Source organism: Phasianus colchicus, chromosome 2, assembly GCF_987193195.1.
Source record: "Phasianus colchicus chromosome 2, bPhaCol1.hap1.1, whole genome shotgun sequence".
Lineage (NCBI taxonomy): Eukaryota > Metazoa > Chordata > Aves > Galliformes > Phasianidae > Phasianus > Phasianus colchicus.
The window spans coordinates 52,672,303-52,696,267 of NC_143437.1; the positions used below are offsets into that span (position 1 = coordinate 52,672,303).

General features: G+C 37.6%; 1 protein-coding gene across 3 annotated transcripts in view; it reads right to left on the reverse strand.

Moving 5' to 3' along the window:
* The window catches only part of ADGRG6 (adhesion G protein-coupled receptor G6), a 110,806-nt gene that overhangs the window by 55,738 nt on the left and 31,103 nt on the right, over nt 1–23,965 (reverse strand). For all 3 annotated transcript variants that reach the window (XM_031611256.2, XM_090135696.1, XM_090135697.1), the window contains exons 3-5: nt 11,488–11,829; nt 5,328–5,948; nt 496–564 (exon numbers count right to left, since the gene is read on the reverse strand). In XM_031611256.2, the coding sequence (XP_031467116.2) occupies nt 496–564; nt 5,328–5,948; nt 11,488–11,829 (1,032 nt within the window). The remainder of the gene's footprint in view (nt 1–495; nt 565–5,327; nt 5,949–11,487; nt 11,830–23,965) is intronic.

The following is a 23,965-nucleotide window of genomic DNA, read 5'->3' on the forward strand; positions in this document are numbered from 1 at the left end:
AGTGTTTCATTAACACTTGCTGCTGCATTTTGAAGTCTGAGGCTAGTTTTTTTTTCCTGCTAATCTCGAAGTATTTAGCATCAAAATAACCTACTGGAAAAACCTTAATAATAATCAGATACTTTGTTCGTGTAGAATTTTTTTTTATTATTTACAGATGTACCTATTCCTTACCCTGTTTTACATTTTACTGTTAAAATATGCAAGAGAAAAAGAGGTGGAGAGAGAATGAAAGCAGTCAATTAATTCAGTTTTGGTATAATAATGACCATTTGAAAAACTCAGTATCAAGGGAGTAATAATATTTTCTCCCATTGTATACAGGACATCCACAAATTTGATGTGACTGAATAAGTCCTTCCTTTGCAATTACTCATTGCAGGTCAGTCTTTTAGAAATAAATAAATTAAAAAAGAAGAAACAGAATAAAAAAAAAATCTAGGAAAATTAAAATTTAGAAAAGATGAAACTGTGAAAATAACCTGATCTTCTTACCTTGACAAAGGCTTCCTAGGTTTGCACAACTTGTTGGTTCAATTGCAGAAGAAGGAATTAGGTATGAGCCTTTAAAAGAAGAAAGTCAAACAGTTAGACAGGTTTGTCTGCTGGTCATAAAATCAACACGTATATTGCAATAACACAGTTCTCTTCCTAGTTTCTCTCTGACAAAACTGGTAATGCCATTTGCCTATAAAACTCATGCATTTGCGTCTTTTGCTGCTGCTGAGGGATCCATAGAACCCTCACTGACTTGCAAGCCACAGTCACTTACATATCCTCCCCTAGCTTTCCCATACTCTTCCCAGCTGTAGTTAAATAGCAGCCCATTAAATGAATGCAGCTTATGTGTACTCTGAAATGGCTCTACACCGAGGGGTCAGCATGTCTGTCGAATTTATGGTACCTTCACAAGCAACAAAACGTGTGCCTTGGAGACACATCCATCCTCTGTTTTGCAGCACAGGTTACCCACCACACAGTTCTGAGTAATCTGCCTGTGGCAAACACCAGCCAGATAAAAGGTGATTAAACTTGTTACTGTGCCCAGGGTGTGGGCATGATTAATATTCTGGTATGCATGATTTATAAGCAGATAATGCTGTAAGTCTGTATCTCTGCTGAATTATTCATCTCTGCATGAACATAATCCAAAGATCTAGATACAAAAACAGGGAATGTAAGAATGGCAGGAGGAAAGAGCAAGTCAAACTGCATTAATTACACTTTGTGTATTGCAGCGGGTCAGCTGCAGATACAGCTGCTTCTGCACATTATGCTGAAAATAATGGAGCCATACAGCATGGCATAATCTGAACCTACTGGGAGTGTTGCCCTTTTGGCTTTCATTTTACCACTTCAGAATTGTATTGACTCAGTGAGGTTCTCTCATAAAACACCGTATCCTTCCATTAAATTAAAGAGCCACCACCCACCAGCTTGTAAAGATAGCTGAGAAAATATTTCCTGTGATGGAAGAACAGACGAAGTGTGGGGCCTCAGTGCAGAAGTCATGATATGCCACAGATTACATAATATCTGTTGCCTACAGAAAACAGGGCAAAATTTAAAAAGTGATTTTCTACAATGATTAAAGCTGTGTAGTTTTCTGTAGGGTTTTTTGGTTAGTTGGTTGTTTTTTGTTTTTTTTTGGGGGGGGGGGGGAGGGGAGAGAGATGCATGTGTTCATTTTATTTTTTTGTGGGGGGTTTCTTAATAGATTGAGAGATTAACATTAAGACAAATTGAATTCCATGGCTCATTTCCTTTCAACTTCAAGAAGCATGTTCTAAGTGAACATCATATATCTCGCATGAGATTTTTTCCCAACATATATTTTCTAATATTAAACAGTCAACACCAAAACCTGCTGTGAGTAACCTACTCTTGGTTCTGTACCAGGGAAAAATGACTCAAAAGATGGAAGAAAATCTGCAGACTTGAAAGAACTCTTGAACAAGAATATTCCTTTAAAGAGAAATATGTTTAGTCAATATACTAAATGAGCTTTTTAAATTTTTTATCAGGCTGAACTCTGGCCAGACGAGACTTTCCCTCAGTGATCACCAAAGAAGTATAATGGTCTGGCTACAAACAGATACTTGGCATTAGCTCCCTTAATAAATGAAGCAGCATTATCAGTAACGTGAACAGCAGATATAGCCCTGCACTACAAACAATTTGTATGATAAATCTCACCAACTTCAAACGTGTAAAATTCAGACTTCTGTACCTGCTTACATTTTCCTTACAGTGAGTGGAGGGAAACAGTCCTACAGCATAAAACTTCTGACTTAACTGAGACATCTACCCTAACATGAGTTGAACCGACATTGAGAACAGCCTTTTTCTCTCCTCAATTCAAAAACATCACTGAGTGTATTTAGCTCAGCCTTAAACACCTATCCTTCAGCTGCTTAATGAAGACAGATCCCACCACTAGTTAAATTTGACAGCATAATCAAGAACTTTTATTTGGGAATGAAGGACTCAAGTAAAGTACACAATGCAGAAATCGCAGGTACAAGTGAACATACAGCCACACTAGCCTTAAACTGAACAGATCACATGCTGCTCTAAGTGTAGCCACTACATTCTCCAAAATCATTACAAGAAGTTGATTAAATACTCTGGGTTTTGTCTACACTGAGCTCTGCACTGATGCTGTCACTGCTCTCGCTACATAAACTATTTATTTTAAAATTAGTTTGGCTACCCAGGCTGTGTACGTATACCTTTAAATGCAAACTCTGCAAAGGTAGAGCAATGAAAACAGAACTCTGTCAAGTCTTCCAGAAACATCCCACCATGATTGCACAGCTGTGAAAACATTAGTCTAAGCAATAAGCTAGGAGAAGGTAAATTAAAGAAAAGATCATCGGGAACAGTTTGTTGGTTTTTTTATCTTCTGTAAGCCTACTTGTAAAAGCTTTATCTGAAGAATGATGAAAATAGTATCCCTTGAAAAATCTAAACACCGTTCAGGCAAAATGTGTTGAGATCATCACTAAATGCTGGGGCTGGTTTTTTCTTTTTTTTTTTTTCCCTCTTACGAGCTGTTCCTGGGAAAGCATTACTGGTGCTCGGAGGAAACTCTTTTCTGCATAAATCCTTCCATTGCAGCTAAATGAAGTCTAATCAGTTAATCTCACCAATGTCAGTGGTTTATTCATGGCTGATAGTCTGACGCATCAACCCTCCTGTTAACGGCTGGTTTCACAATGATGCCTTTTATTCAAGATGATGAAGGGAAGAAAATTCTAACAATTCCATCTCTGAGATTAGTAACAGTTTCTGAAACTGCACTGCACCCAGTGTTTTCTTTTAGGACATGCTTTGTTCTAGGGAATGCTGTATAGTAGTGGGAAATCTAATATCCTTGAAAAAGACTGGTTACTATTTTCACCCTGCTTACTTACAGGAGGTAACAATTACTATATAGAAACACACTTGAAGCAAACATGGAAAATGGGGTCTACACTTCTGTAAATGTGAGAAAGCTCATACACATTTTCTAAAATAACATTCTTCTGTAAGGAAACCACTGAACAATGACATCCCCTAAAATAAAGCTGTGACGTGGAATGAAAATAACTGTACTGTTTCTATGAGCACAGCTATGGTTTGACACTTAATGTCACTGGACTGTGTTACTAGAAAAAGGGACAAGATCCATACATCAGTCAAAACCACATAAGACTGCAGTATCTTCAGTCACCTTGGTATGTAGTTTAGTAAAAGTGTTGTAGCCTTCATGGATAACAGTTTAAGAAAAGTAAGATTTGGGGGGAAATTACTTTCTTTCAGATCTTTTCTGTCTGTTTGTATGGGCAGGAAAGTAACTTCTATGTTCAGAACAACTTCATCAGCCATGACCAGTGTTTAGATTGTCTTTTCATTGTTCTAGTGGCATGCTGAGAGCTGTCTCAGTGAATCAAGCTACTTCATCTTTCGGTTTCAGTAAACTAAAGCAGGTAAGATACAATATACTGGCCACCTTAATCCCTCATGAGCTAATAGATACAGAAACTAGCAAGTCTTAATTATGTCAGGTACTGTTTTAAGCTACAGATTCCTAGAATGCTGACAGGTGCTCTGTTAGGAGACAGTAATACTATTTAAACTATATTTAAACTAAAAAGTACTAAGGTGGAGAGGACATTAGATATAAAGAGACCTCTCATACTTCAGAACCAGTATTTGGAATTCTTGACTCTGATTTTTTTTTTTTTAAAATAAATGTATATTTGCTACAATAGAGAGTCTTAGACAACATGAGCAAGGAGTTCCATAGCAGTAGATTTTCAATAGCATTCTACATTCATGTGTAAGCTACCGCTGGCCATGGTTCCAATTTTACCCTATGCATTTTAAAAACATCCAGATATCTCTGATGCTTTCTGATGCTTTGACTAATCAAAGCACTTTTTTCCTTCCTTAAAAAAAAAAAAAAGTATATATATATATTGCTCCAAACTGACATGGATTTTTTTCAGTTTCAATACTTCTTCCTTTTTCTAGTTAAAAATTCTGGAGAAAATTGTCACATAGCTGTAATAACACATGCATACATAAAAATTAGACTGAGGCATGAAGAAGAATAAAGTGTTTGAGCCACAGAATGAGAATAGGTTGGAGAATAGGACTAAGTATAAAAATTTGTCTTCTGATGTAATCTACTGGAAGACTGTAGTAACTGCCAGTTTAAAGAAGGGCAGAAAATACATTGTCAGGACGATAAGAATGAATGATTTTGATCTAAAATGCTTCCTTCCCATCTGTTTCCACTAATTTAATTTTTTATTTTATTTTATTTTTGTACTTATCTGTCTTGTATGCATTAGAGCTTTGCCATTGTTTTTACTGTCTGTGCTCAGAGCATAAAGCTAACAGGTTCTTCTTCTAGCTAATGAAAGCATCAAAAGTTAGGTATAAAAACATTTACTTAATGGTTAGTTAACACACTTTTTTTCTCTCTGGAGACTGTGGTTGGCTAACCTGATGGTTGCAGGTACTTTCCTGTGATCCTCATTTCATGAAGTAAAATGCCAGTAAACAAATTACTGGGGAAGAACTTTGATCTGTAGATTATTTTAAGTAGCATTTCAAAACACATAGGGGATTTTTCTTTTCCCATAGAGAATCAACTTTATGCCCTTTCAAAGCCTCTGTGTACAGTAAGAGTTGAACTAAAGTTGAAGAAAGACAAGTCCTACCTGTTTTTCTTTCAGAGGAACTTTCATTTTTCTTGCTAGGATAAGATATTTTCAGCACAATGCAGAAGTGTGTGGGGGGAGAATAAGCAAAAAAGATTGGCAAGGCATACTTACCACAACTCAAATTGTTTTCTGCCTTCAGTGCTGAAGTTGGAATACTCCAGAATTCATTTTCCCAGTCTACAATGTTTCCTTTCACATCGCAGCTGAGGTTGGCCAGTGTTTGAGCATTCATGGTGAAATTCCAGAGGCGGAAGTTGTAAACGTCCCCATTTAGAGAGCTCACTTCATTGCTGCTAGAGCCCAGCACAAGCCTCCCATTTCCAGGGATAACTTTGCCAAACATATCTGGACAGTATGTATTATGATAGATGTTTTTGGCGTAAACACCTATAGTGCCCGAGAAACTATCCCCTACGACACAAAGCTGTTCAAATGTTCCCGTGAAAAACTCCACATTTCGAGGCAATGCATTGTCAAGTAAGCACTGTGTGTCTGAGATGGACAGAAAATGGCCTTTTGTGGTCTTCCCAAAGCCGAAAAACTCTTTTGATGATGCATCAGTGTAAGAGAAAATCTTCCAGTCGTCATTGTCATCACTGCCGCTCTTGGTTGCTTCAAAGCATAGCGTGAACTGGCTGAGTTCTGGAACCAAGACTGTTTCTGCCACGGATACAGCATCAGCATCGGGATCCTGGGGAATGATGACCTTCTGATTCCTCAGAGACACGGCAACTAGAAAAGAGAGTAGATAATTAAATTGAAAGTATTCTCATACAAAAATAAAGGCAGACTGGCAGCAGTTTAGTGGTGTTTTTTTATCAGTGCAATATATCAAAAGCACACACTGTAGAGAATTTGGCTTGGCAGAGTGTTCAACCTTAAACACGTGGAGTTCCTTTTCAGCAGGGTGGAGAATGCTGCACTATCTGCAGTTAACTCCCCAAGTTGTACCAAGAGCAATATTAGGAAATATTACCTGCTAGTTTACACTAATTTGATAAAAATTAACATTTATTCATCAAGGAAAGATGTAGTAGGCAATAGAGAAAAACAGTTATTTGGAAAACACAATATGATTTTTGAAATTCTATTATTTTGATTACTTGTCTGCATTACTGTATTAAACCAATGAAGTTCAGGTTTTACTTCTTTTAAATATCAATACTGCATTAGAAGAAAAATTTCACTATATTTCTTGGCAAACTGAAACCCTTTGTTGCTGAATTCTGGTAATGAGTTTCTGCAAAACATTAAGCATCTTCTCATTTTGTCCTCAGCAACCTTCAGATTCAGCATTGTAATCACGTATCCAGTTTGTATCCAAGCTATTCACCTTTTGTAAATATTTGTGTTCCAGATTTTGCAAGTATCTAGAAGTGGCTAGCCTCTTCTAAAGCAATGGCCTGCAGTAAGGGCATGGGCAGAAGTACCTCGTCTCTAATTTTTTTAAGCATTCTCACTTGCACTGGCAAAATAGCAGTCACCAAATGTGAAAACAGTATTAAATGACATATGATTTTTCTCCATGAGAGTATTAATGACAATTCTGCTGAGTCTACTTTGGAGAAAATTATTTTTCAAAATAAGGTGCCAATATACTCAGTTTTATTGGATCCTTATGGCACAAAAACATTTTTCTAGTGAATTTCTCCACAGAAAGAAATTTCACGTTATCAGTCATGCAAAGGAATTGAGGTCAACAAGACCAGATACACAGCAGTAGTCCTTCTTTATTTCTGGCTCTTTATTGCTGTACTGTGGCAGATCTCATCTCCAGGAAATGTCTGACATCTTTCTAACACTCTAAGTATTCTGAAACTGAAATTGGATTTTGTTAGACCTGAAGAATAACTGCCACATAAAATGCCTAGTCTTCCTTAGGATTTTTAAGTGGTGCCATGTTACATACAATAACTATTATACCTGCTCCCTTCTCAGAGTGAAAGAAAAATTTTCCATTTGAGAGGGTAAAATATGTAAGAGAAGAGTGATTATTATGCCACATTCTGGAACAGACAGATGAGCTATAAAGATCCTACACGTTCACTGTATTACACTTTCTCTTTTCCAGCCGCTTGCAATGAATCTGAGCCCCAGACTACCATATCTAGGTATACACAAGGATGGAATTTGACCAATATATATAGTACAGTAAAATAACATAAAGCATTGGCCTCTTATGTGCCAAAGCAGCAACTGAGAATGGGACTGAAGAGAGAAGTCCTGGGCTTTTACAGTTACTGGATTTACTTCATAGATTTTTCTTCTTTCCCAAGGGCAAAAGTATGTTGTAACAATTTTATAGATAGAAAACGTGTTCAACTTTCCACTGAAAATAAGGGCTTTTTTTCGTGAGTTAATTATACTGTACAGTTCTTTACGTAACATGGAAAGTGTTCCAGAAGCATAAGGATTCAAGACTTGAGAAAGAAAAAAGCTCATTCATATGAGCACCACTCAGTTGATGTTGGAGTGGTAGGGAGAGTTATGGACCACCTGGTCACATTTAAACAGTGTAAGAGAAATAAACTGGAAGAAGGAAAGCTGCTGCTCTGGTAGTGAACAAGTCTACTCAACATTGCTGTGCTTCCCAGAGTCAATCGTTGGCACTTTCCCATACAGAAAAGCACAAAACATTCTGACAAGTATTCTGTACATGTGGAGAAAAAAGAATCCTGACATCAACATTATGAGCTCTCTCTCAATCACTTTTGAACAGCCAGCCATCACACTGATGAATTTCAGACATTAGCATTGAAAAAGATGATTATTCTCTGAGGAAGAATATATATATTATTGCTCTGTTCATGTAAGAATTTATACTACATTGAGGGTGATGCTAAACTGTTTCTGCTACGAATATAACAGTTTTTATATTGGACACATTGCTTTTTACTTGTATAAAATCTAAATAAGTCTTGGCAGCTGAAGTGCAGCAGAGCAACCAGCAACAGATAGCTCACTGTTCTGAAATCCTCATCTGCATTTACAGAAGTGTTGTCATGACAAGACATGCTTCTGCTTCTTTTTAGAGCTCCTACCTTACTTGCTTTCAGATCATGGTCTCACATACTTCCCTTTACATACAAGCAAAAATAACTATTTTACAATCATTTGTAGGGAAAACTGCTTTTCTGCCATTTTCTAGCTTCACAGCTGTCAACTGTCCTTCAACTGATTCTGGAAGAAACATACCAGCTTTTTTGAGTTTTGCCAGTGTCTACACACCACATACCATATAGCTACACTCATTTACTGCTGCTAAGTATACAGCTCATCTATCTGCTTTCGGTGTGTTGCAGAAGGCAACAACCAGGAAAATCAGCATTTGTGTGGGCAGCCAGCTTGTTATGGATAGCAGGATGTGTTCTGTGAAACTCATTTTGAAAATACTGTTCCACAAATGCTGTTTTATTCACAGCTAATTCCCCCCCCAAACTCAACCTATTTGTCTTTCCCCACCTGTATTTTGCTGTGCGTGCATATTATATAAAGATGCACTATTTGTTTTATTTTAAGTGCAATTTCTAGATAGCAAACTGTTGTGTATCTTTGTACCTTTACATTCCTTTATCAAACTCAAAATGAATAAACAATTTTATTATTTTTACAGGTTCATTTCTAAGACATGAAAGGAAAACATGGCTACATAACTATAACATAGTAACCTCTCTGGGAGAAATTCACAATTTGCCTGGGTATCATGTTCGCAATAGTAACACTGTCAGTTAGACAATGAGGCTTTGAAACTCCAACAGTGACCTGAAATGAGAGGAGGTAGCATCGCTGTCATGCCTCTGGGAATTCTCTACAAGAGCAGGAGAGTACTGCTCAGACATCTGCTGTGCAGATGTTTTGTAATTTCAGTGCATGTGTGTTGATGATCTAATGTCTACAGGCTTTTATAACTTATTTTCTATGAAAGGAAAGCAGTACATTATCACCCATTTACCAAAACCCTTTTTCTGTATTCACTGCCTGGCTAACTGTTGCCATGTAGAACATGGCCTATGTGTTATAATTTGTCCCATTTGCATGCAGCCAGCTCTCCTTCAGAACATCTGCAGTCAAATTCAAGTTAAGAGTTACCAGTTTGGAGTAAGGAAACTAAATTCAGGAACCTTTGTCAAGGTAGCTTAACAGCAGGCCTTAACAGTGGTACATCAACTAACACATATGTGAAACGTTTAAATGTAAGCTGCTGGTGAAGGTCACTGACACCTTCAGTCACAATGGAGAGTAGCCTTCTTATTCAAAATAAAAGGGTATCTTCCAAGGCTATTTAACTGTAAGAGTGCTATCCATGAAGATATGGCACTGCTCAATTTGGCATGGAGGTAATATTTTTGCTTTCACAGAAATACCTATAGATATGGATATAAAAATGTTTGCCTCCATGGTCCTCTCCTCTTGTCCTCATCTGAAGATAATGCATCTTAAATTCCCAATAAAAGTCATTTTATTTGTTAAGATTGAGCACTAGAATACTAAAGCGGAATAACACAATAAATCATGTCGCATAATCTCATTACATATCATTTTATATGATCTACTTGATTTTACAACTCCTTGAAACAGAGAAACTAATTTTGTCTTACAATTCTGGAGATTATTTTAAAATATTATATGTGTAATAAGTATTTTGATATTTCTTTTAATGAAAATTGCTTGTGACTTAAGAGATAGCTGAAAATTTCCTTGATCTGTGTTTCTACATCACCAGCTGATTGAACATAAGTGTGCTACAGTTGGGCAGTCCCCAGTACAAGGGATACAAACTAAGCAATGCATTGATTGAGAACAACCCTGTGGAGAAAGACATGAGGACACTGGTGGATGAAAAGCTGCATGTACCTGATCTAACAGTGATAGAAAAAGGGGGAATGGCTTTGAACTAAAAGGGGAAATTCAGGTTAGATTTTAGGAAAAAATTATTTACTAAGAAGGCAGTGTGGCACAAGAACAGAATGCCCATTGAAGTCATGGGTGCTCTATACCTGGATGTGTTTGAGGCCAGACTGGATGGGGCTCTGGGCAGCCTGAGCTGGTGGGTGGCAGTCCTGCCCACAGTAGGAGGGTAGAACTTGATGATCTTTAAGGTCCCTTCAAACCTAAGCCATTCAATGATTCTATGATAAACCAGCAGGATAGCCCAGGTCAACCTGGATCCAAATGAATGCATCCAAAGAGGGGTGGTCAGCAGAAAGAGCAAGGTGATTGTACCTCTCTACTCTGTCCCTGTGAGGCCCCATCTGGAGTACTGCATCCAAGCCTGGGGTCTTCAGCACAAGAAAGGTGAGGAGCAGTTGGAGTGGGGCCAAAGTAGGGCCACAGAGATGATCAGAGGGCTGCAGTACCTATCCTCCCTCCCTCCCAGATGAGGGAGCTGGCCTTCTGAAGAAGAGAAAGTTTCAGGGAGAACTCATTGCAGCCTTTGAATATATAAATGGGACTTATAAGAAAGATGAAGAGACTTTTTATCAGGGCTTGTAGTAACATGGCACAAGGACAATGGTTTTAAATTAAAAGAAGCAAATGATAATCCTAATGTCCTCATTTATGTTGCTGTCCTTTACTGTTATGTTAAGAACAACTTCTTGCAGTACGTTAACATGGCAAAATAAACATCAGTCACATTTGTCATCTTCACTGAGGAGAAAAGTATGGATAGAAAAGTGTCTTTTTTGCAGTTGCTAGGATTTTTAAAATCTAAGCATTGCTATGTATTTAAGAAAAGAAAAAAAGGTCAAGGAATACAGGTAGCAGTTTTGCAATGACAGTTCATCCCTGAGAGTTTATGTTACAGACTGGAAAAAACCTTGAGGAAGTTCTGTATTTTGCACGAACTTTTCCCCATCGTAGGGTGATTCACCACACCAGTGGTTTTGGCTCTCCTTGTTTCTTTTGGCTAAGAACCTGCTCATTCTGGTCTTCATATTTCTGTATGTATGTCTCACTTTTAAAGTGCCCAACATGAATTGTCTGAAAGAGGCACTGCTAGGCCACAATCTTTGTGCAATAAAAGTCTTTCTAATGCATTAGAGAGATGACATGTCCTAGAATAAAATAATTTACTTTCATCTGCAGAAAAGCAAATTAGTTAAAAAAAACACACACAAGTCTGCAGAATTGTCCTTCAGCTTCCCCATTACCTGTCCCTCTCAAGGAGCACGATTCCTTTGTAAAGTGTAATTCTAATAACCTGTACGAAATTTACTTCTAGTAGGATATTTTTTCAGTAAAAGGGATAAAATGGTTTGTGTTTACTTACTTCGTACATAGCTGGCATTAAAACCTTTCTTTTGGATACTGAAGTCGCTTTTAAAAGACACAATCATTTCATTTCCAGTAGAATTATATGATAATCCCTTGGCAGTGATGCCACAAAGGTTCATTGGGCTCTCTCCATTGTCCAGTGTCAGTGAGTCATAAATGCAGCCTGGTGCTTCTTCAATGTCAAAATCACTGAATGTTAGCTGTATAATGAATCCATGAGGTGCTCGGATGATCCATTTACAAGCTTGGCTGTTGGGATAATCACTTGGGTAGCATGGAGAAGTGAAAACTCCAGAGGGGTCAGTTAGCACAGTCCTACAGTTGTAGCATCCATGAGCTGGCAATGAAAACAGAATTTAACAGGAAATTAATTGTCAACACTATGACTAAGTACATTTCTATACAGAAAAACATGAAGAAATATGGGGAAAAGAAAGGCAAAAGAAAGCCTCATATTTGGTGTGCGAAATGCTGGAGGAATAGTACAGCAAAATACTATTTTACATAAGAATTCCCACACAAAAGGAACAGGAGCCATACTGCTGAATAATCATTTGTACAAGCAACGTATATCTGCTATATGTATTGGCACATTGTGCTAACACCAGCGAAGCAAAAACATTTTTGAATTCTCAAATGCAAATGAATACTTTAATTGAAACTTCAGAGAAAATGACTGGTATCCTTTCTATCTTTTGGCAGTTGGACAGATGCTGACTGCTGCTATTTTGCAACTTCATGCCCTGTCATTGTTCCCAGTGGAATGTCCCTGGAATGCAGTAGCACAAGAGATGGGCCGACGAGCCACAGCAGCAGCATTCTGCAGTGTCCAAGGTTAGTCATCAGCAGTTCCGGCAAGTGCTTTCCATATCACCCAAAAGGGGAGCAGTGAGCCACAGGCCTCTGAATCAACACCACACAACTGAGCTCTTCCCATGCTGACTCAGCTCCACTGAGAAGTTTGTGGCAGTCAGGCTCTAAAATATTCTCATCCTCTTCCTCATGCACCTTTGTTCACCTGCTGTGCTCCTTCATGAGACTTTCAGGCCCTGCTGGTCTTCAGGACTGCATTTCTTGCCCTTATTACAGTTACCTTGTAATGTATTTTATGACATTATGATGATGAGCAGCCTGCTGTTGAAATCTGTAGGTTTGCCAAAGTAGAACAGAGCAAACTAGGTGGGAGCAGAATCCTACCAATTGATTATTGAAGTAACTAAGCAGCTCATTTGTGCCAAATTACTTTCCAAACATTTCATTAGGCCGCAATCATGCATCAAGCACCAGACTAAACTAAAAACAGCTCAACAAGTTGCTGTCCAGTTAAGTAGGAATCAACCCTAAAACAGGAATAAACACAACAAACTTCTCCAAAGTCCCCTCAATATTTCTTTCCACTGCTTGGTTCCTGATGAGTCACATTCATATGGTATTCAGCCTTAGCAATCAGACCCTGACTCTGGGAACTAATGTGGCAAAAAAAAAAAAAAAAAGTATACATCTGAAAGGAGAATTCCTAGTAACATTATCCAGAAGTATTGTCATGTATCATGTGGCTCCTAGAAGGTAAAGAGATTAGTAATTAATTGGATTTTCAAAGTCAAATACAGGCTGACTATGTAAGAAATGCTGGAGACTTATTTGAGGGAAAAAAAAAAAAAGAAGATTATCTTAAAGATTTTCAATTACCCCTGGGAACATTTCACTCCTAAAGTTGGAAACATTATCTGAGCAGTACAAGCTGGAGCCTGTGTAATCTAACTTCTCTCCAAATCTGTATAGTCAGAGGACTACACTCATCTGCCTTGAAATCTTGCTGTTCCATTTTTTAACCAGAGAGAGAATATTTAATTATTAGTGCAATTAGCATAAATTCAGCAGTTGTACAAGCAGATGACAGCTTTGTGCAAAGGATTTTGCAGAGATACATGTCAGTTTTTAGAGAACAGCCCTACACTGAAGAGAAGAGAAACAAGAAAAGCAGCTGAGCCATAAGCCACCGGTATCCTTGTTCAGGGCAAGTGAGCCTCTACAAGGTAGAGGTTGGCTCTGGATGAAGCAGCCCTCCAGCCAGAAGACTCCATGATTCATATTCCCGCCTTCATTATTTCTAGGATGAGGGCTACAGTGGCTGAGGATCTGGTAGTATGCTGTACCCACTCTCCTATCCATTCCTGCTGGAGAAGTAAATGGCACAGAACTATCTGGGCAGTTGAGAGCTTTCTCTGAGTATCAACTATGTCCAGATGAACTTGGAGCCAAAGGCTAAGCTGTTATGTTATGAAATCACATATGGGTGCTAAAGCACTCTCTTTCAGCACTGCATCCCTAAAATATAACTTTAGTGGCATTATAAAACATTGCTGAACTCAAAGAGACTGGAAGAAATGTGGTATTTGTCACTAAAGGTAGTCTAATGCACTTCTCAAAGCAGTAGGGTATTACATTCAACCTAAGACTGGGAAGGGCAGATTTGTCCATCAAAAAGAACAGACATTCTTAGGAGAAGCCTGACTTCACTAATTTTATTGATCACCATCAGCCAAAACAGGACTCAGCTCTTTTATTTATTCTTCTCCTGAACGGTTGCAATTATGTCTAAGCTATTTTTAAAAAATGTCAGAACACATGGTAAAAATACTTTTATCTCAATTGTCACTGCAAATACAGAAATGTAGATGTTATTTATTTTACTGATTTTTTAACTCATTTCATCTTTTTACATATTCACTAACATACTCTCATGTCATTACATCCATATTGTTTTGCTAATTTTATAAAACTAATGAAGGAAAAAAAAGTCCCTAACTGGAGGTAGCAAAATAAGTACTGTACACTTTACATATGTAGAAGAAACAGATTTGAAGAGGAAAATATCTTTCATTTTGGCATAGTGGCTGTTCTATCCATGACTGTAATTTGAAGGAGAAATATCCTGTTTTCATGTAAATGTCCACAGTAGTAAGTAAAAAGGAAAGAAAACAAACAACAAAACTATATATAAACAGAATGGTTTTGAATGGAACTTTTTGCACAGCTTCTCATGAGACAGTTATTTTTCTACAAACACCACCTATTTTACTCATTAAAGAGAAAAATTGCTGTGGCAACTCTAGGCTGTCAGCCAAAGCTGACAGATATTTTGCAATCCCATTGGCCCAGAGCAGTTCTGAACTGTGGATACTGAATACTTATTTCAATACATGCCACAACCATTTCTGCAAGCAATGCGAGATAGTTTATTAATTTTAATGGGAATAAATATAGGTATATTTTCTTGGTCAAGAACTCTAAATGCACAGAACTTGCCTGTCAAATATTTTATTATCAACCTAGATCACAGGAAATATACTCCATAGAGTGAAAAAACTTTCACTTTTGCTCCCCTCTTGAATATGCTAAAAAACATAAAATAAACACCCTCCAAATGCACGGAAACCAAACACTTATTTTCCACATTTCTTACACTGAAAGCTTCACACAGCACCTCATTTGTTACCTTCATGAGAATATCCTGGAGAAGTAGTTTTCATTTCATAATCATATTATTTTTTTCTAAAGGACTTATGCTTCACTTAATAAATGAGTAGCTAAGAATTTAATATGACACCGGAACAATATACTAAAAAGAAAAATTAATAAATTCCTCTAGAGCGTTTTAGAGCTTTTATGAATGTTACTTGACCACAAACGCTAATGGAGAAGCAGAATTTTCCCTCCTATCATGCCCATTTTGTAAGGACAAATTTAGACACAGAGATAATGAGCAAAAATGGCAAGTTTCCATGGATTTTGAGTTCCCAATCTGAGAAACAAGAGTTCTGATTTTCCTTAACTACTTAGTATTTGTACAGCATTTTATATGTCCAAAGCATACTACCAGTGACTTTAAACTCCAGCTGGGAGAGCAGTCTGCCAGTCTGGTCCACTGTAGAAAATCAAAAAATGAGTACTTAGTGGCCAGTGGAAAAGTATGATCACAAAAATATCTTCACCTTTAATAAGAACTTATGAATGAAGGGGGAGATAGAATCCTGTTTTCATGGCTGCCAGTTTTTCCTAGCCAAGGGACCATTCCCTTTCTTCTGTGAGTCTGCTGCCTATTCCACATTTCTGCCTTTTAATTTCTATGAAGAATTAACATTCCTGTAGAACTCTTTCTTTTACTGTCCTGAATCATATGAAACTAAAGGGCTAAGGGAACCAGTATGTGATTAATTAGAGACCAATGTGACTTACATGACTAATATAGACGTACATACACAAAACCCATACCCTGTGGAACAAAATTAATAGCCCACCTTGACCTATCAAATGATTTTGTGTTTTTAGAGCCTTGGCACATGCACTTGAATTAGAGAATACACCCGTGGACACTGAGATAATGCCATCTGGAAGTGGCTTTCACAAACCATTTGTGAACAGCTGAAACCACAGAGCTATAATGTTGACCACTAGTTTAGAGAGGGAAACTTTCTGTATATCCTCTTCCCATACATTCACATTTCCTTTTTCCCACTTTTTATGTCCAATGTCCTTCTGCACTTACCTCCAAAATCTGTGCTTATATACATATTTTTTCTCTGGCTCCGTGTATTTCTCTACTTCTCTCTACTGTCATAATTTTCCCCCTAAACCTCATCTTTTGCCCTATCATATGTTGCAGTTATCTCTTAGTCAAGAGTTTTGAATTTTAATTCTCTGTCTGCTTTCACTTCTACTCTTAGTTAACTGAGGAGAACTGATGGACTACAAATTTTGTTTGGCCAAGAATTTTTTTAAAAACCAAAAGCAATTCAACTTGGATCATTGCTCAATTCAGATCTAATAGCTCAAAGAGTGTGAAAGTTAGGATCAGAAGTAAACTGTCTATAGGGAAAAATATCTGCTCTTATAATTTGTTCACTATACAGTTTATTTTCACACTGAGTTATACTTTGCAATGGGATTTTTCTTTTTCCATCCACTGGCTGTAGCAATGAACTGGCCCCTCTACGCAGCATTTTCCACCTGACAGAAGTGCAAATGACTACACAGAGCGTAGGCAGTAGCACAGGATACCAATGATAGACTGTGTGGGTTGAATTAACACTGTTTTTCAGTATTTTTTTTAAATCCATTGAAAGATTCCCTCATAAAAGTAAGATTTTGGTATAAAGTTTAACTCTTACTTCTCCCTGTAGAGGAGACACGTCATATGAAAATATCCTGAAAAATATCTCTGTAAGTATGGGACTGAATTTTCAGAAAACAAAACAAAACAGTTTATATTACCTTCTGTCTTATTCAAGTGAATAATAAACTCTCCCTTGCTGACAGAATTAGACAAATCCTAAACCACAGACAATCTTAGCTATGCTGTCTAGTACTTCAGATATATACATATATATAAAGCCCCAAAGTAATTATTATTTTCTTTTATTCATGCATTTCAGATTTTTTAAGCATATTGCGTACATTTGAAAAGGTAGCAATTGCAAGTACTGTCACTTTGTAGTCACACAGAAGTGGCAAAGTCGAAAATAGAAATGAAAACTTAAAATCATACACAGTAACAGTATAAAAAAATACCTATTTTAGTGAGCTTTAGGCAACAAAAATTCTTGCTTTATAATAAGCAATTAATTTTTTCCTATTTCAAAAATGTCATAATAGAATAGATCTACAGAGATACGGCCAAACATTAGGTTAAACATATTTATGACATAAATAGATGGGTGAGTGAGGTCAGTAGTGGACACACCTGCAGACAAGCGAGGGGAAGGTCCAAACCACCAAGATGTGGGTGGGCTGGAAAGGCTACAGAACAAACAAACCCATGTTATTTCAATATGAGACACAAACACTGAACCCAGAACAGCTATCACATAGCAAAGGCTTAACGGTAGCCTGTTTCTTCCATTTAAAAAATGATTTCAGACATGAAAGGAATCTGTAGATGCACATAAATATCTATATGCAAAATGTGGATAAATTTCTCGCAGATAAGTGTCACATCATTCACTCCTGATATAAATGAAAGAATTATCTGCATGCTTACTGCCATCTATGAGTTCTACACGAATTCTTATGCAGAACAGTGAGCACTGCACTCTTCTACAGTCTCTTCCCACCAAACCACCCTACCTTCTCTCTGTCTAACGTATAATTTGTTTGAGTTCTTTCTGAGGAAGTACAGATGAGGAGAGGTGAGAGGTTTACTTATGCTTCTTTGTTTGCTTTCCAGACTGTAGAAGCTGTTTGATCTGTCAAAAAGATCCTTGCTTTGCCATATTACACTGGCAAGAATAAAAATTACTTTCACAACAGATAATATTAGCATGCATCACAATCCTTAAATTAAGCACGCAATACTGAGCTTAACTATTTAAGCACCCAAATTTGATGTATTTATTTATTTAGGCTAAATAATGGAAAAATATAATACATAAGGATTCTCTCTGCTATAAATGGAAGGGAAATAAGATTCTTAACCTGACATGCTTGCACGTATAATGTGACAGGGGTGAGGTCACCTTCACAGTCATGTCTTTAGCCCTTAACACTGCCCTCAAAAACATCGGAATGAGGGATCACTACACAGTAGCAGCCACCATAGCAAGGCAACAGGTGAGGCACTGTGTGGACCCAAGCAGTGAAGAAGACTGTGTTATTGCCCTAATTTTAACAATCTTCTTCTCCTTCTGAAGGAAAAGCATAATAACTGGACCAGCATGAGCTAACACCCATGCAAGCAGGGAGATCCAATCTGAGGCATATATTGCATATGAAAAGTTAGTAACCAGATGTTTAATTAATCAACATGAACCATTTCATACCTGGTCTAATGTCCACACAACTATCCATAGTCTTTCTTCTTCTCCTTCTAAGGGCATATTCTAGATTCCTAGTTTGCTGACTGAATTAAACTGGGGAGAACAAGGGGTTGATTTTTTTTCCCCCCAAACTGCCACAAAAATAGTTCCTTCCAACCGTGGGTGTCGTTTCTTTTTTCTTTCTTTTTTTTCCAAAACTACCTTCTTCCTAAAGACAAGCTTTAATTGTAATGCAACAAACTTTCTAAAAACATCACTAAGTCAAAGTGCCATATTCCCTGTCTTTACCTCTTGAAAATAAAAACATTATTTCTTTTGCTAGGTTCAACCTCATCCCACCACCCTTTACTAGTAAAATATTACATTAACTTCCAGCTCTGCAAAGGCATCAATAGTAGGTTTGACACAGGTTAATGTGTGTGTGAAGAAATTAACATCAGATCACCTTTGGGGGGCTTTAAATTTCTCCTGCTACTGAATAATTAAACTTGGCAGTGTAATGTAACTTATCAACAAATGAATCCCTGTGTAATTTAAGTAATACTCTAAAACATTTCTAAAATATTTATGTTAATATGTGTAGAATATATAGAATCCCCAACAGGATAAACATTATCAGCTTCTGTGTGAAACCATCTGCATTAGCCAAATTGAAACAACATAAAAATCTTAAGAACTTTGTACACCTTTGCATTATCTTTTGGCTGCCACAGATAACCAAATGCTTTTTGCACATCATGAATATAATAAAAATGCAATTAGAAATATACGTTTTTCTGTTTTATTCTTAGTTTGCAAGTGCGACTTTTATTGATTTGCTGTTAACACTACTTTCAGTACTTCAGTATTAAAGCCTCAGGCCAGACACTCATTCTGCACCATTCCCATTGCATCATCTGCACAGTACTCCCTGTACCCAGCAAGAATTGTAGGCCTCCATATTCCTGACTGGAAATAGCATACAACCCTGGCAGAGCCTTTTATAATTCAATGAAAGGCAGGACTGTACTCTTACAAAATAATTCAACAGTTGGGTTTTGGCTACAGAAGCCAAGAGACAGAGAGTTCCATATCCTGGCAAGTCATATCACCTTGTCTCACATCTTTTGCTGATGCAGTATGTCTTTTAAAGGGTTGAACCGGAACAGAATTTCCTTGCAGGCTAATTTATAGGCACACATGAATGTGTAAGTGCTGTTTGTGAAGTCACTTATTGTTCCTGCTTCCTATTGCTCTAACCCTGCTTACTAGATTATTTAGAAATTAAATTTTTACTTAAATTAAATTAGAATATATATAATTTTCCTCTCTTATTAGACAAGAATAGGGTTTTTAATAAAATTATGTGGTAAATGGAAAACTGATAAAAGACAGTATTTTTTCATATGTTACATTAGCCTGTGGGACTCCAACCAGAAAAACATTAAAGCAGGAAATATAAAATTCAGAAAGCCAACAGACATTTCGCTAAGTATCTAGAATACTTCAGAATACCTGAAGACACAGAATAATTAATAAGAACAGATATAACTACAAGAATTTTAGATTTCATGGCTTGTACCTGAAAGTAATCTGAAACAGCTGATCAAGCAATGTATCAATAGCTCCAGCCCAATGGCTAAGAGCAGTTTGAGGCTCTGGGACATAAGTGCCAGTGCTGCTAAAGTCTTAGACTAGCCCCTGGCACCAGGGGGCTCATCTCCAAATCACTCCTGGGCATGGCTCAGTAGCTGGCACAGGCCAGGGACCATTCTGGACCTACAGCCAAATATGGCTACCAAGTTTTTATAATGGTGTGAATCTGGGACACTGACTGATTTGGCCTGAGAGGCAGAGTACAATCCTGGGCCAGCACGTGTTCCCACACATGTAACCATGAGAGGCAGAGCCCTAGGTTCTATTTCATGTGTCTTATGTAAGAGCCAGTGAAATGGGTCTTGCTAGATTTAGTGTAAATCAAGAAGCAGCAGGTAGTAGTACATCCTATTTCCAGCACAATAATCATAGTTGCCTTCCAGGATACACTTGATGTCAGTAACCCTAATAATGCAACAAAAATCAGAAAGAGCAAAGCTTACTTTTAAATCTGAGGTTAAGTTTAGAAAAGCAGAAGTAACAAGTAAATTACTGAGTCATGCAGCATTTCATTTACCAGAAAACACAAGCAGCAAGCTGGCCTTTCACGAAAAAAAAACCCATCCACATAAGCTGTGAAAAAGCTGTATAGCATGGTTCTACATTTGGAGAACATTTAATATTTGTTTTTGTAAGTAAATTTCGAAAAGGCAGCAGAGCAATTCTTAACTTTATCTATAAGGGGTATATACAGTGGACTGAATCTAACACTGGCTTTCGGTTCTTGTTTGTTCAGACTGCTGAGACATTGCTGGGAATTACAGAATTGCAGGAGTTGGAAGGGACCTCAGCAAATCATTGATTCCAACCCCTCTGCTAAATAAAAAGGTTCCCTATAATAGGTTACACAGGTAGGCATCCAGATGAGTCTTGAATAATTGTCTCCATACAAGGAGACTCCACAACCTCTCTGGGCAACCTGTTCCAGTGCTCCATCATCCTTACTGTGAAGTTCTTCTATATGTTAGTATGGAACTTCTTTAGGCCATTACTCATTGTCCTATTCCTATGCGCCACTGAGAAGAGACTGGCCTCATCCTTTTCCCTTCCATCTCCCTTTAGATATTCATAAACGTTTCTCAGATATCTCATCAGCCTTCTTTTCCCCAGGCTGAACAGACCCAGATTACTTAGCCTTTCCTCATACAGGAGATGTTCCAGGCCCCTTATAATCTCTGTGGGCCTCCTGTGGATTCCCTGTCATTTTTTAACTGGGGAGCTCAGAACTGGACACAGTGGTCTAAACATAGCCTCATCAGGGCAGAGCAGGGGGGGGTGACCACCTCCCTCGACCTGCTGCCTATGCTCTTTTTAATGCACTGCAGGATACCATTGGCCTTCTTGGCCACGAGGGCACACTGCTGGCTCATGGCCAACCTGTTGTCCACCAGGACCTCCAGGTCCTTCTCCGCAGAGCTCATCTCCATCAGGTCATCCTCTAACATGTACTGATACATGTGGTTAATGCTCCCCAGGTGCAGACTCTACATTTGCTTCTCCACACTCTCAAATGGAATCATCCAGGTATTGACATTATTTGGTACATGACAGATCTTCAATGTGTAACCATAGTCTTGGGAAAATAAAAGTCGATATTTATTATCCTCTCAGAGGGGTATGATAGTGCTATATAGAGATCATTAGGAATTCATTATGTTTACTGATATTCCATTCTGTCCCTGGAACTCATTTCACTCTGAAATTCTGTAGGTATTTACTTCTCTTGGGTTATCATTGCCACTAAAAACTCTGACCCTCTTGATCATTCTACATATTATATCCTACCTCCTGATAGCAACCGACTTTATCACAGCAGTAACTCCAGCAGATTTTGATTGATCTGGGAAATTGAGGGAACCAGTTACAATAGAAGAAAATATGTTCAGAGCCAGGGTGGGGGCCCTGCACTGCCTGTTTCCCCTTAGTTGTTTGGTTTTGTGCCAATGAAAATTGAAGTGGAAACAAACACACTGACTGGGTAAATTTGTCCTGACCCATACGAGTGGAGTTCACATTGTAGACAAAGTTATGGATTTCCCCCAGAGGGAGGGGGTAGTGTGAAAATCCTGTGTTACACCCATTGTAACTTAAGAATATTTTTATTGGCATTCCTGTGATAATCTTATAAAAATAACAGAATTGACTTGCTAGTTTTGGCCTGAGTTGGATTTTTTTCCACAAAGTAACAGAAGTTTGGGACAAAGAGTGGCATTGAAAATATTTGACAGTTCAGCTTACATTTACTGGTTTGAAAGTATTAACCAGTAGGTCTACAGGATAATACAGTAAGCATGCAGGCTGACATACACATTAGTAAAGAGAGGATTATGTCAGGAAAGAAATCGGGTGGGAAATGGGAGACTTTTTGTGAGGTTACTGTGAGAAATACAGTGGTTTCAAACGACATATGACAATCACAGATCAGGCTGAGATTTACCAAAATGGTCACCAAGCATGTGGGTTTTTTTTTTTGTTTTTTTGTTTTGTTTTGTTTTTTTTTTCCACTTCAACAAGAAGGACTGACTCTTTAGTTGCTGCAAAGGGTTGTATCCACTACTGGAGTAAATTCACAAGCTCAGTTATCCTCAGTATAAATATAACAACCTGTGTAAGCTGAGGAAGCACACAACTAAATAAATTCTTGGGTATCATTCATGCAAACAATTGTCATGCTTGCCTGAGAAACTGTTTAAGAATGTCTGCAAGAATGAGTGGGAAAAAAGCTGGGGAAACAATCTTTTAGTAAGGAGTGGGTTGTAGGTGTTTCAGAACTCACCAGCCTGCACAGACATGGGGAACAATACAGTTAAACCTCGGCACCTGCTAGTAAAACTTTGTCACACGTGTGCATACAAGGAACATATTTATTCTATATATGCGATAGACAGTGCAGATATTGTTAGGTTTGAATTCTGGGTAACAGAATATTTTGTGGAGGCAGAAGACACTGCCTCTTTAATGGGTACATTACACCACATCTCTAACACTAAATAATAATAGAACATCCTAAGCAGTTTCCATTTCAACCCTGGTATATTCAACATATAATATTGCTTGTAAGATTACAGTTCACTTGCAGAGTTTTGTTTCCCAGGCTGCAAAGTTGCAATGCCTTTTCTGGCTACTACTCAGTATTTTAAGTATCATTTTTCAACTGCACAAAGGACTGCAGAGTTGGGATTTTTATTACACAGCAATCAACACAGTCAATGATGTTCTCTAATTTTTGAATGTTTATGAGCTGGATTTCGGTTCAATAATTTTAAAAGATTTTTTTTTGTAGCTATCTTGGAAAATTTGCTGCTAATAATTTGAATCTCTTACAGCACAGGTTTAAAACTATTTTGATTTGATTTGCTGGTATTCAACAAGATTCAGAAATGGCATATAATTACTTTGCACTGGAATTCACTACTAGAGCAAAGCCATTTCTAATGACGATTCTTTTTTAGGGTCTTATGATCCGTCCTTACTAACAGTTTTCAAACTATCTATTTTAATAAAATTTGAGGCATATTTCAATACTTCATTATTGACTGGAAGCTATAAAAAATAGATGCTATCTAAACTTTATCTGTCTCATCCAATCTTTGTGTAAGGGAGGAGAAATCTAAGTCAAAATATTTGTGACATTGTGTTTTACAAAACATCACAAAAGCAATTCAAGTTTTTCAGTTACACATAATGAAACACTATCCTCTCCACCATCACAGAAAATCAATCATACTTTCACATTCCAAAGATAATAATATGTTCAATCTTAATGCACTGTTCGATCCCAGATGAGATTATGGTGTTTCTATCAGCAGTAAATACAGAAGGGAATGGTATATATCTCTCAAAATAGCAGTTCCTTCATTGCTGTGTTACTTATTTCCATCCCTGATTTGTCAGTGTATTTCTCCTTTCCATAACAGCAAAAGAGGAAAGATAATGAAGACAGTAAAGTTAAACTATCTAGTGTCTCCTTACTTCCTCCATTAAAGTTACAATAACTGATTGTTGTATATGCCTGAATCTTTT